Source organism: Biomphalaria glabrata, chromosome 3 (assembly GCF_947242115.1).
Source record: "Biomphalaria glabrata chromosome 3, xgBioGlab47.1, whole genome shotgun sequence".
In the NCBI taxonomy this organism is placed as follows: Eukaryota; Metazoa; Mollusca; class Gastropoda; family Planorbidae; genus Biomphalaria; species Biomphalaria glabrata.
This window is the reverse complement of record NC_074713.1, coordinates 53,299,120-53,313,607: the sequence shown is the minus strand read 5'-3', so window position 1 is coordinate 53,313,607 and position 14,488 is coordinate 53,299,120. Positions and strand designations below refer to the sequence as shown.

The window sequence follows — 14,488 nt, the reverse complement described above, 5'->3', positions numbered from 1 at the left end:
AACCTTAAAGACCCCTGCCTATCTCTCGGTGCTCACGAGGGAAATTCGAAGCTTGACAACTGCATCCAGTGGTTTAGCATGAACTGTACGTGCGGCGCATCACACATAGAATTTAGATGCCAAGAAAAACACCAACAGGGCATATGTACTTCTACCATCATCATCGACATTGGCATAGATGAATGTCAATCAAACCACTCTAAATCTGAGCTGTCAAGAGGAAGACATTATCCATTTGAACCTGCAGAGACCTATATTCTGGACGTGAGACTGTTATCTGAGGATGACTGCGGTGCATTGGACTTTGTTTGCAACGTGGCTGCATGTGAACCTGCAGCTCCCTTGAGAGGCGTCTGTCGGGAAGGTCTGCTGAGACAGCGTGTCCGATCAACGGCTGTGCTGAAGAAAACAGTGCTCGACACTATCTCTTTGTGTGTCAAACGGCCACATCATCGTCGCAACAACAGCCTGGTCAAATGGAGAAAGAGAAAGCAGCACTGGAGGAAAACAATGCAATGGCTTCGTGGGGAACACGCTCCCTGCCGCCTGTGGCTCCCACTGATCGACCTCCACCTGAACTGTCAAACCTCAGCTGCAGTGTTTCTTTTCGGGACGAAAAGTGCTAAGACGGGGGCAATGTTTTGACTTCACCATGCGCACCGCCATCCAAGATAGTGCAGAAAGAAGGTGCGCACTACCTGTGACTAAACAAGTCGGATGTTGACATGAGAGAACGATTTCCGCCCAAGTAGAGAGCCAATATGGAGATGCTGTACTCAAGGCAGATGCCCCTTTGTGTTTGTCATGTCTCCGTGTAAATAAACGTCTTTGTCTCGATGATTTGCCTCCCTTCAGTTATTACAATATATATATATGTATGTATGTATGTATGTATGTATGTACATAATTAATCTTTATTACATTCTGACCATTTATTTCATTGTTTAATTCTTTTGACTTAATAAATAACGGAAAACCTTACAGTAAATTTTAAAATTGCATAAAATAAATTGAACAATAGTACCGAGTTAGATCTAGCAAACAAAGAACCAATATGCTGGAGCGTAAAAAAAAAACAACCCTTGACCTCTAACTAGTGGACGGGTATAATTTATCTATATGCTTGACTGACCATGCCAATGTGTTATCTTTTTTGACTGACACCCAACTCTACTGCGTGCGTATGCTCAAGGAAAAAACAATACGTGATGGTTAACACAAACAACTATACACACAACACTAGGGCTACATGTGTAGGCTCATTAGGTATATCTGACCAGGTTGTTGGTCTGAAATTTATGAACACATACATCTGACCACTATACAAGGCAGATTGCACTTTACTTATGAGAGATTTACATTAGTAACTAGTTAAATATATACTAACATTATTTACATTGACCTTCCTACACACATCTTTTACAGTTGTTGTCATCGTACATACACACAGACACACTCATGCTATACAGATTTTTAGAAATACTATTAAGCTTGAATAAATCAATCAGTAACAGAGTTTAAAACAATAAGGTATATAAAAGGGAAAAAAAAATAAAACCAACCAACACAGATATGTTATTTAACAGTTTCGTAAAATGTTCAGCAACACAAGCTATTAACAAGACACTTAGGTATCCGGCTCCGGCTCCGGCCCCGGCCGAATATCAAATTTTACTATCCGGTCATATCCGGCCCCGGCCGGATATCAAAAAGTACTATCCGGTGCACCCCTAGTAGAAATACATACGTATGTAATTGTTACGGTCGTTGCGCAGCACGGTGTGCATGAATAATGGTGCGAATTTGTGTAATGAATGGAAGGGATGTTAAAGGGGGAAGCCGGGAGAACTTGACAGGAAGAGAGATGAAATGTTCGTATTTACATAACTGGTTGTAATATTAAAGTATTTATAGAGTAATAACCAGAGAGACTATTATTATTTCGAAGAGTCTTGAGTCGTAACAGTAATCCCTAAAAAAGGGATTGTAGAAGTACATACGTATTTAATCCCTAAAAAAGGTATTGTACAAATACACACGTATGTAATCCCTAAAAAAGGGATTGTAGAAATACATAAATATGTAATCCCTAAAAAAGGTATTGTAGAAATGCATACGTATGTAATCCCTAAAAAAAGGTATTGTAGAAATACATAAATATGTAATCCCTAAAAAAGGTATTAATAATAATAATAATAATAATAATAATCTTTATTATCCGTAAGGAAATTTGTCTTACAATTTGTGCATTACACCAAACAAAAAACATTATAACTATAAGAAACCAAAGTGTACATACATATGTAATCCCTAAAAAAGGGATTGTAGAAATACAAACATATGTAATCCCTAAACTTTGATCATATAGTTCGTCCATCGTGGTTCGATGATGACCACTAACAGGGGAACGAAATAATATATAGATCGGTTAAAATATCATTAACAAGTTTAAATTAAATAGATATTTTATTGTTTCTGTTAACAAGCTGTGATGTCTACAAATAAATTGGACCGCCCCCCCCCACTCGAAAGTTTATGTTTGGGGGGGGGGGGGCGGGATTGATGCCATCGCCACCTCCCCATCCCACCAAATCGGCCAACATACTAGCGGGGGGGGGGGGCGAAATAATCTAAAAATAGGTTGAAATATAAATAATTAATATATATATATTATTGACATAACATAAAAATTCGTATAGAGATCGTGTGATTTCTTTAATAAAAATTCGTCCGCTCCCCCCCCCCTCTATCTGGATCCGCCAGTGGTTTCGTGTTTTATGTATTCAGTATCTAGTACCAGATTTCTATCCAGTTGCATCACATGTATGTTTACACGATGTATAACCTATAGATACATGACCAAATATTCTTTATACACATACTATTATGCTACTAGATTTAAGTTGTAGAAAAGCTTTTTAATGAAAGAATATGATTTTTTTCGTCCATTTTCTCTTTATAATATATATAGAAGAAAAAATATGTAAAAAAGGTTTTAAAAATCTCAAATTAAATCAGCAGACTCTTTCCTGGTGACTCAAACAAAGCATTGTGATGTAATCGATTTGGAAACTTCTTAAGATATTCAGCGATGCTTGATATTGGAGAGAGAGAGAGAGAGAGAGAGTGAGATGGGGAGAGTAAGAGAAGGATGGAGGGAGGGAGAGAGACAGAGAGAAAGAGAAGGGAGAGGAAGAGGGCGAATGGTCGAACTATTATGCATCCGATTCTTTGTGGGAATGTTTTGTTTTGTTAGTCGAATCGATACTGTTTACAGTTGCACGATTACGTGCCGTGCTTTTGAAGGACAAATGATCTTCTATGTCTATAACACTGACAGAGTTTGAATATTTAAAACACTGACAGAGTTTGAATTTTTAAAACACTGACAGAGAGTTTGAGTATTTAAAACACTGACAGAGAGTCTGAATTTTTAAAACACTGACAGAGAGTTTGAGTATTTAAAACACTGACAGAGTCTGAATTTTTAAAACACTGACAGAGAGTTTGAGTATTTAAAACACTGACAGAGTTTGAGTATTTAAAACACTGACAGAGTTTGAGTATTTAAAACACTGACAGAGAGTTTGAGTATTTAAAACACTGACAGAGTTTGAGTATTTAAAACACTGACAGAGTTTGAGTATTTAAAACACTGACAGAGAGTCTGAATTTTTAAAACACTGAAAGAGTTTGAGTATTTAAAACACTGACAGAGAGTCTGAATTTTTAAAACACTGACAGAGAGTCTGAATTTTTAAAACACTGACAGAGAGTCTGAATTTTTAAAACACTGACAGAGAGTTTGAGTATTTAAAACACTGACAGAGTTTGAATATGTAAAACATTGACAGAGTTTAAATATTTAAAACACTGACAGAGTTTGAATATGTAAAACATTGACAGAGTTTAAATATTTAAAACACTGACAGAGAGTCTGAAGTTTTAATACACTGTAAGAGGGAATTTTTTAAAACACTGAAAACTTAAAACACTGACAAAAAGTCAGAGTCTGAGAACTTTACACTGACAAAGAGGCTGAAAATTTAACACTGACAGAGTCTGAAAACTTAACATTGATAAAGAGGCTGAAAATTTAACACTGACAAAGAGGCTGAAAACTTTAACACTGACAGAGAGTCTGAAAACTTTAACACTGACAGAGAGTCTGAAAACTTTAACACTGACAGAGAGTCTGAAAACTTTAACACTGACAGAGAGTCTGAATATTTAAAAGACTAACAGGGGATTCTGGATTTTCAAAACACTGAAAACGTGAAACACTGACAGATACTTGTGTTAAGTATCTCTCGGATCTAGGTCTATGTACTATGTTACGTAGCTCTCCTGGAACTGTTGAATGACAGGGTGTAACTAATGTGTGTAGGTCTTGGATTCCTCGACTGTTTGACTAGACAAGCAATGACATGAAGATATAGCACCAAAAAGCATACCTTGTAGCCTAATTAGGTTTTATCCGTCCCACTTGAAACACAAAATTATAAATCAGTGATTGAAGTATAAATGGGACTGCTATAATTTACACATGAGAAATTCATTTAATAAAACATTTTGTAAAACCCACATTGCATATGTTATTAGCTTTACAAATCGATTCCTCGTGAATTCGCCTAATCTGGCCGAATTAGCCATATTTAAATATCAAATGAGACCCAAAAAGAGTTGTTTGTTTGTTTTTTAAACCGACATGATTAGCCGATCGAAATGTATTGGAATCAAGGGAGATAACTCATCTATTTTTTTTTTCAACTATAATTTGCAAATATAATTTAATTACAATAATTGATCTTTCTTTATAAAAGGGGTTACTCCGTGCATACATATATCATGCATTATGATTATAACTTTCAAAAACTAGAATTAGTAACTTGTGAACTAAAAAGCGGAAGAATATATAGAAAGAGTAAATAGGACTATTTATTAAGGCGGAGGGTCGGAAATTGATGGGGGAAGCGATACTACAATTTAGGGGCCGAGCTAGTCAACATACCTAATAGATATCAATCTGTTCATGGAATTATGGGAGTGTTTACTTATTTGTCATTCTAGTATTAATAAAAGTAAAACAAAAGTATAGGTCCATGCCCACAAATTTTTAATAGCCTGGTAACTAATCAACGGGGCCTAGCTCTGTTTTGGGTCAGTTCTAGTTTGAAATAAATGCTAAGCCATGTGAAACATTAAGTAGGATAGGTCTTTGCTTCTTAATAATTGCAATTAATAGTTTTAATATGTAGAACAAAAGTCAAATTATTTGCAGACGATTGCATAATATATAGAACAATAAAAACAACACAAGACACAGATATTTTACAAAGAGAATTAGATAAATTACAGAAATGGGAATCAAATTGGAGCATGTCTTTCCACCCAGAAAAATGTCAGTTGTTAAGAGTAACAAAAAAAAGTAAAACAAATTAATTCCACTTATCTCATTCATGGCAAACCAGTAACACAGACTAAAAAACGCAAAATACCTAGGTGTTATAAACCAGTGACTTGGCAAAATTGAAGTCATTGGTTAATATGCATGACTAAATGCATGACGCGTAGGACGTAATCATCTTCTTTTTTGAAGTAACGTCTGTATTATATAAGATAAGATAAGATCAAACAGCCTTCGATTATTTTATATTTTCCATGTTTTGGATGTTCCTTCAGAGTTGAAGATAATTTACTTCCTAGTCCAAAACCTCCCGCAGGACGACGTGGGATGGGAGCGGGCTGGGTTTGAACCCGGCACCATCGATAAGTCCGCACGACAGCCCAGCGCGCGAACCGCACAACCAGGCAGCCATTATGCCTGTGGTCAGGAAAATATCAGACTGCTCTATCTTTTATGTAAGCCTAGGCTTAAAACCCAAAGCAGTTGGTATTGTGCAATTTGAGTAAACTAGGTTTTTTTTTTTTCAAGGTTTTCAGTTTTTTTTTTAGAACTTTATAAATCCATAGTCAATGACATTTTCTTTGATTAGGACGTTCGTTGCCTTTGGTTCAAAGATAGACGCACGCGGGTAAACACTTGCGCGGGGATCTCTACTTCTGCTCGCGCCAAACTTGAGCTGATGCTTGATGGAATGATTGCAAGAGGGATGAGGCAGACAAAGTAAAACAAAGAGAATGGAAATTGTCATGGAGAATAATGGTTGGATGAAACAAATAGAATAAGGATTGGTGACAGAAATAGAATTAGGGTTGATGAAACAAAGAGAATGAGGATTGGTGAAACAAAGAGAATGAGAATTGATGAAACAAAGATAATCAAGATTGATGAAACAAAGAGAAAGCGGTTGGGTGAAACAAACTTAAGAGAATGAGGATTGATAAAACAAAGATAATCAAGATTGATGAAACAAAGAGAAAGCGGTTGGGTGAAACAAACTTAAAGAGAATGAGGATTGATGAAACAAAGAGAAGGGGTTGGATGAAACAAACTTAAGAGAATGAGGATTGGTGAAACAAAGAGAATGAAAACTGATGAAACAAAGATAATCAAGATTGATGAACAAAGATAATCAAGATTGATGAACATAGAGAAAGCGGTTGGGTAAAACAAACTTAAGAGAATGAGGATTGATGAAACAAGAGAATGAAGATTGATGAAACAAAGAGAAAGCGGTTGGATGAAACAAACTTAAGAGAATGAGGATTGATGAAACAAAGAGAAAGCGGTTGGATGAAACAAACATAAGAGAATGAGGATTGATGAAACAAAGAGAATGAGGATTGGTGAACCAAAGAGAATGGTGATTGATGAAACAAAGCGAATGGAGATTGACGAAACAAAGAGAATGAAACTGGATGAAACAAAGTGATAGAATTTCATTGAGAATTGGGTTAAAAACAAAAAAACAGATGAGATAACACACAGAAAGTCAGGATGGCTCAAATTATAAAACAAAAAGATGTATTTAGGGATTAAAATAAAATTAAACTCCAACATTTAAGATTATTCAAGTCGAATCACTTAGCTGATGTCTAATTATTTTAAAATCAGCCACTAGGGGGAGCTTTTCATTTTCTTCTAACTTACGTCTGCGTCATCTTGGCCTTTCACATCAACCTTGAACTTGGACAGAGCGTGATGAAAATAAATTCGTTTTTGCTGCAGTGCCGTGGAAAGGGATGGAGGAGTTTTGTGACTTGCATATCCGCAGACCACGATTATATGGACTTCCCCACTCGCTCCATTTTTTTTTTCTTTTTTTTTTTTTAAATCCTCTTATCCGCTTGCAAATTCATGGATGAATGAACACTGGTTCAAACACGGATTTTGAAAACGGCTCTTACTATTTTTCTAGAAACGTGACTGTATGTGTATATCACTGGAGAAAATATTCATCGCTAATTGGCCACATAGGGAAAACTCTGGTTTGACAGGGAAAACTCTGGTTTGACAGGGAAAACTCTGGTTTGACAGGAAAAACTCTGGTTTTACTTATATATATATTTTTTTTTCACAAACCTTATATCAACTCACTCTACCTGGTAAAAAAAAATTGAAACTATCTTTGAAAAAAAAATTGCTATTTGTTCTGCTTTATTTAAAATCTTTCTTACCAAATGTAGTCAATTTTTTGCGCTCTGGGTCATCCAAATATATTTTTACTTTGTATTCCTGATATTTCTACAATGCTAAATTAAGTAATTCAATGTGTTTGGGCTTAGTCAATTACTTGTCCACCAAAAAAAAAAACAGCAAGTGTATTTATACAAGTGGTCTCTAAAACAACTGTACCAGTATCCAGACTATCGAACGAAAATGTTGGACAAACTGTCAAATTGTTTAAACATTTAATGTAACTCTAACTTATGACAGTCATGGCCAATCAACAGTTCAGAATCCTTAGTGCACACTGCTTACAAGAGTAGTTTTGCTTCCAGGGTTTTATTTTTTAAAAAGGAAATGATTTTAAAGGGAAGAAGTGTTAATTTTTTTTTTCGATGAGTTCAATGTATTCCAGGATTCCGAGGCTAGAAAATCTAAACCGACCACCTGCGGACAATGATTATGCTTGCCTTGGAAGTGGCAAAACATGTAGGTCACAGCTGGAGAAATACGGGAAATACATTCCTCACTAATTTTCGGATTCGAAGACAAGCCTTATCATTATTATTATCATTATTATATACAGGGCCATTTTTGTGACGGTACGCATCGGTACGGTTTACATGCACCTTTTTGAATGTGGGGAAAAATTTATTAATTTTCTTGTATTTTAACGTATATTATTAATTTATTAGTAGTTAAAAGTTAGACAACCAATCACTGAGTACCGGCACCTATGTTTCTACACATAGCGCTAGACGAGCGGTCAACCGTGACCAGTGACATTACAATCCAGTTCGGCAGGGATCTATGTGTAAATATTACGCACGCAAGTCACGGCGATTGTGATCCTTCTGAGTGGTCAAGCGACGTTCCATCCCATTCTAGAAGGCCAGTATGGACCCTATATAAGAGGAGTGTGTTAGAGTCATAACACTTCACGACACTTCACGTTACCTCGCAATGTTAGAGACGGTGTGTGAAGTCAGGCGGAGCAAGGCTAGGGTTTTTTGGACAGTTTTAATGTTTGTAAAATGTTTGACATGTTTCGGATGTTCCTTCAGAGTTGAAGATAGTTTACCTCCTAGTCCAAACCTCCCGCAGGACGACGGGGGATGGGAGCGGACAGGGTTTGAACCCGGGACCATCGATAAATCCGAACGACAGTCCAGCGCGCAAACCGCTCGACCAGGCAGCCATCCAGTTATTGTGATGTTGTTGCCAACTGTACAGTATTTGTAATGTATTTGAAATTAAACTGTTACGGTTACTTTGGAGGTAAATATGGAGTTGAAGCTAGATGCTAAAACTTGGTCCCTGGTGCTGCTATCCATTTATGTCTAATATACGTATGTAAGTTCGTTATGTCGTGTGGTGCAGTTTGAAGAGAGTCTGGATAGTAGGAGAGACGTAACAATATATATATGTGTGTGTATAAGTATGTATGTGTGTTAATGATTATTGAATGTTCATACGAAACATTCTACGACTGAACGAAATATACATCACTCTGTGAATTTCTAATGCAAAAATAAAATGTGGAAAAGAAGAAAAAAAATCATAATGACACCGAGATGCGATGGGGCTCTCATGCAGGGGCGTGTCCACCATCTAAAGCAATGTTACTATGACACTTTCGTTCAATTCAGAGCACACTCAACACACTTGACACATATAGTGTAGACACTAGACACACATATAATGTAGACACATACACAAAGACGGCTCACGCAGTGCTAAATCACGGCGTGAAGTAAATCAATAATCTCCTAGGATAATTATGATGACATTAGGTTTAATTCCTGACTCACCTGTCATCGGCATTCTCGGTTTTGGATTGAACTTTTTGGGGTCACTTCTGCTCTAAGAAAATGTTTACACCTCTTTCCAGAAACGAATTTGTCTCATGAGCACAAATATTTATGTTTTGTATTGTTATTTAATTATTTATGTTTCTTGCTAGTGTTGACCCTTGATGCTTTTATATGTATATATTTTTATACAATAGATCTTTATATAAAGCATGTCCACGGTAAAAGATTGCTGTTAGATCCAACATTTAATCCATGTTTTCCAAATTTTGCTTCTTTAGATCAAGGTCGCAACGAATTCTTGACGACATCTGTTTACGACATTGCGATTGGTTGAACGCAAACAACACGTTGAACTATCCAAGAATGAAATCGGGGTGTGTGACGTCACCAGAGCATCTCTTTCCCTCAGAGACCTTCCAGCCCGATTCTTGCGTGATCTCGTATTCCAAATCTCGTCACAATGTCGTGATGAAAAACGAGATTTTATTTGGAACAGAAAACCAACTTTTTCCCCTATCACACTTTGTAAACTCTAGATATGTTTTATGTAAGCTTGGAATTCGCACAAGTTCTTCCCCTTGAAAACAGAGCTCTCTTGCATGAATGAATTTTGAAATACGAGGTCCGCAATGACGTCATTAACGCTATGAAAAGATAAATGTAGATTCAATGCAAGAAAACAACCGAATCAAAACTCTGTCCGTATATACAAGTAGAGCTTAAATGCAGAAATTAGGAAAAGTAGTTATATAGGATATAAGTCAAATTTTCATCCATATGAATATTTTCCATTTGGCTATTTACTCACTAGGTCATATGTACTTTGGCAAGATTCTCAATCGTAGCTCAATATCTACTAATTAAAGCTATATTTTTATAGATAAGAAATATTTAAATGTACATGTCAATAATTAAATCATAACGCAATCTACAAAAGAACTACGTTTGTATAATTTACAAGACACCAAATTAACAAGATTTGATTTTTTTTAAAATCTAAATAAGATTTTCTTAATTTTAAATCTGTTCCAGAAAGTTTGGCCAGATTTCAGAACTAGTCAAATCATTTTATTTTAATCCTTTTTTTTTAAACGATATATATATATATAATGAACAACAAATTTTAAAAAGATCGTTACATGGTGAACATGCCTAGTTAATTTTCTCAAACACACCTCCACAATTGAAAAAAATAATTATCGTCTGCCCATCGTGGAAAATTCCGGAGTGAGAAATGTTGAAGAGCGCTGGTTCCCCGGGAGAAGAAAGCGCTGACTAACCCTGTCGTCTGGCTCCGTGGACATGTGCCACAAGCAGCCTTGTAGGCCAGGACTAAATGTGCCACTAAATGAAGACACGATAACAGGCGTTCTGCCACAATGCCAAGATGTGACAAGTGGGAGACCAGCCAAGGGACGTCACTATTGATTTCCAGGCGACAGACGCGAGTTGTCAGCTGAGAGGTTGTTGGTTTGTTGTTTTTTTCTCTTCATGTATCCATCTCTATGTTTCTGCCTTCTGCCATATTGTAGCAAAATAAAAATAAAAACAAGTTTTTCTTGCGTTACAGTATTTGTTTGGTTTTGTTACTGTGCGCAAAGATTAAGTTACAAAGAATATTACTAGAAACCATATAAAGACAGTCAATGAACTTACAGATAAAAATGAGTTGAGTTTTTATTTTGATGAAAATCTCGGTTGGTATCAAATAATGTCTGCGACAAAGATTTTGTTTTGTTTAAAACACGAACTTTTACAACCTAGTTTTATCAGCGTCTATGTGTTTAACTCTTTATCAGCGTCTATGTGTTTAACTCTTTATCAGCGTCTATGTGTTTAACTCTTTATCTCTGTAATTATTTTTCCACGTCCAGAAAGATTGTTTATTTTTCACATTTGTACATTCTACCCTGTTATGATTAAACGAATAACATTTTTGTTTATAATCAGAAAACGTTACTTTTGGTATATAAGTATAGGAGAATGCATGCTCTTTTTATATAACAAAAATTATACTTTCTAAAACCAAAAATTAATTTAATTTAATGGTTTCAAATCAATGATGGTATCGTTAATTAGGAAAGAAAGGGTTAAAAAAATAAATGATATGTAAGTGAATTTTTTTTTCTCAAAGAATCAGGCGATGTATTTAGGAATCTAAACTTTATTTTCTCATCTATGTATTTAGACTCTAGATCCTCTATATGGCAAGGATGCTTGAGATATAGAAGCTGCTGCAAGTTTTTTTTTGGAGTCCAAGTGATTAGTTTCGTTACAAAAAATAAATCATAAAACAAAAAAAAAATTGAAGTAAACAAGAGAATCATTATAAATACTTTTTTGTAAAGACTCTACCGCCTTTATACAACTTATAGAGCGTTTATTTAATGAATATAAGATTTTGAAATAAATGGAACATTTTTTTACCCCGCCTCATATCCCCTCCCCCTTTGTCCCCCCGAGAGAAAAAAAAATCATTTTTAATTAAGCGAATGTATAGATCTACTGACTACTGAACTTTATAATATTCTAATGATAGGCCTTTAGATCTAGACTTAGAAGACAAAACGAATGTATAGATCTACTGAACTTTATAATATTCTAATAATAGGTCTTTAGATCTAGACTTAGAAGATGAAGCGAATGTATAAATCTACTGAACTTTATAATATTCTAATGATAGGTCTTTAGATCTAGACTTAGAAGACGAAACGAATGTATAGATCTACTGAACTTTATAATATTCTAATGATAGGTCTTTAGATCTAGACTTAGAGGATGAAACGAATGTATAGATCTACTGAACTTTATAATATTCTAATGATAGGCCTTTAGATCTAGACTTTGAAGACGAAACGAATGTATAGATCTACTGAACTTTATAATATTCTAATGATAGGCCTTTAGATCTAGACTTAGAAGATGAAACGAATGTATAGATCTACTGAACTTTATAATATTCTAATGATAGGTCTTTAGATCTAGACTTAGAAGATGAAACGAATGTATAGATCTACTGAACTTTATAATATTCTAATGATAGGTCTTTAGATCTAGACTTAGAGGACGAAACGAATGTATAGATCTACTGAACTTTATAATATTCTAATGATAGGTCTTTAGATCTAGACTTAGAAGATGAAACGAATGTATAGATCTACTGAACTTTATAATATTCTAATGATAGGCCTTTAGATCTAGACTTAGAAGATGAAACGAATGTATAGATCTACTGAACTTTATAATATTCTAATGATAGGCCTAGATCTAGACTTAGAAGACGAAACGAATGTATAGATCTACTGAACTTTATAATATTCTAATGATAGGTCTTTAGATCTAGACTTAGAAGATGAAGCGAATGTATAAATCTACTGAACTTTATAATATTCTAATGATAGGCCTTTAGATCTAGACTTTGAAGACGAAACGAATGTATAGCTCTACTGAACTTTATAATATTCTAATGATAGGTCTTTAGATCTAGACTTAGAGGATGAAACGAATGTATAGATCTACTGAACTTTATAATATTCTAATGATAGGCCTTTAGATCTAGACTTAGAGGATGAAACGAATGTATAGATCTACTGAACTTTATAATATTCTAATGATAGGCCTTTAGATCTAGACTTAGAGGACGAAACGAATGTATAGATCTACTGAACTTTATAATATTCTAATGATAGGCCTTTAGATCTAGACTTAGAGGACGAAACGAATGTATAGATCTACTGAACTTTATAATATTCTAATGATAGGCCTTTAGATCTAGACTTAGAAGACGAAACGAATGTATAGATCTACTGAACTTTATAATATTCTAATGATAGGCCTAGATCTAGACTTTGAAGACAAAGCGAATGTATAGATCTACTGAACTTTATAATATTCTAATGATAGGCCTTTAGATCTAGACTTAGAGGACGAAAACGAATGTATAGATCTACTGAACTTTATAATATTCTAATGATAGGCCTTTAGATCTAGACTTAGAGGACGAAACGAATGTATAGATCTACTGAACTTTATAATATTCTAATGATAGGTCTTTAGATCTAGACTTAGAGGATGAAACGAATGTATAGATCTACTGAACTTTATAATATTCTAATGATAGGCCTTTAGATCTAGACTTAGAGGACGAAACGAATGTATAGATCTACTGAACTTTATAATATTCTAATGATAGGCCTTTAGATCTAGACTTAGAAGATGAAACGAATGTATAGATCTACTGAACTTTATAATATTCTAATGATAGGTCGTTAGATCTAGACTTAGAGGACGAAACGAATGTATAGATCTACTGAACTTTATAATATTCTAATGATAGGTCTTTAGATCTAGACTTAGAAGACGAAACGAATGTATAGATCTACTGAACTTTATAATATTCTAATGATAGGCCTAGATCTAGACTTAGAAGATGAAACGAATGTATAGATCTACTGAACTTTATAATATTCTAATGATAGGTCTTTAGATCTAGACTTAGAGGACGAAACGAATGTATAGATCTACTGAACTTTATAATATTCTAATGATAGGTCTTTAGATCTAGACTTAGAAGATGAAACGAATGTATAGATCTACTGAACTTTATAATATTCTAATGATAGGCCTAGATCTAGACTTAGAAGACTAAGAAGATGAAACGAATGTATAGATCTACTGAACTTTATAATATTCTAATGATAGGCCTAGATCTAGACTTAGAAGATGAAGCGAATGTATAGATCTACTGAACTTTATAATATTCTAATGATAGGCCTAGATCTAGACTTTGAAGACGAAGCGAATGTATAGATCTACTGAACTTTATAATATTCTAATGATAGGTCTTTAGATCTAGACTTAGAAGACGAAACGAATGTATAGATCTACTGAACTTTATAATATTCTAATGATAGGCCTAGATCTAGACTTTGAAGACGAAGCGAATGTATAGATCTACTGAACTTTATAATATTCTAATGATAGGCCTAGATCTAGACTTAGAAGACGAAACGAATGTATAGATCTACTGAACTTTATAATATTCTAATGATAGGCCTAGATCTAGACTTAGAAGACGAAACGAATGTATAGATCTACTGAACTT

General features: G+C 34.7%; 1 protein-coding gene and 1 long non-coding RNA gene across 2 annotated transcripts in view; one reads left to right on the top strand and one right to left on the bottom strand.

The window, feature by feature from the left end:
• Positions 1–9,669, bottom strand: part of LOC106059661 (uncharacterized) — a 176,830-nt gene extending 167,161 nt beyond the window's left edge. The window contains exon 1 of the mRNA XM_056022660.1: positions 9,382–9,669. Coding sequence (XP_055878635.1) covers positions 9,382–9,394 — 13 coding nt within the window. The 5' untranslated portion in view covers positions 9,395–9,669. The remainder of the gene's footprint in view (positions 1–9,381) is intronic.
• On the top strand, positions 1,828–10,936 carry LOC129924965 (uncharacterized). Its single transcript, XR_008776823.1, has 2 exons — positions 1,828–1,871; positions 9,663–10,936. It is a non-coding gene; the product is annotated as an uncharacterized LOC129924965 (long non-coding RNA).
• Positions 10,937–14,488: the final 3,552 nt, after the last annotated feature.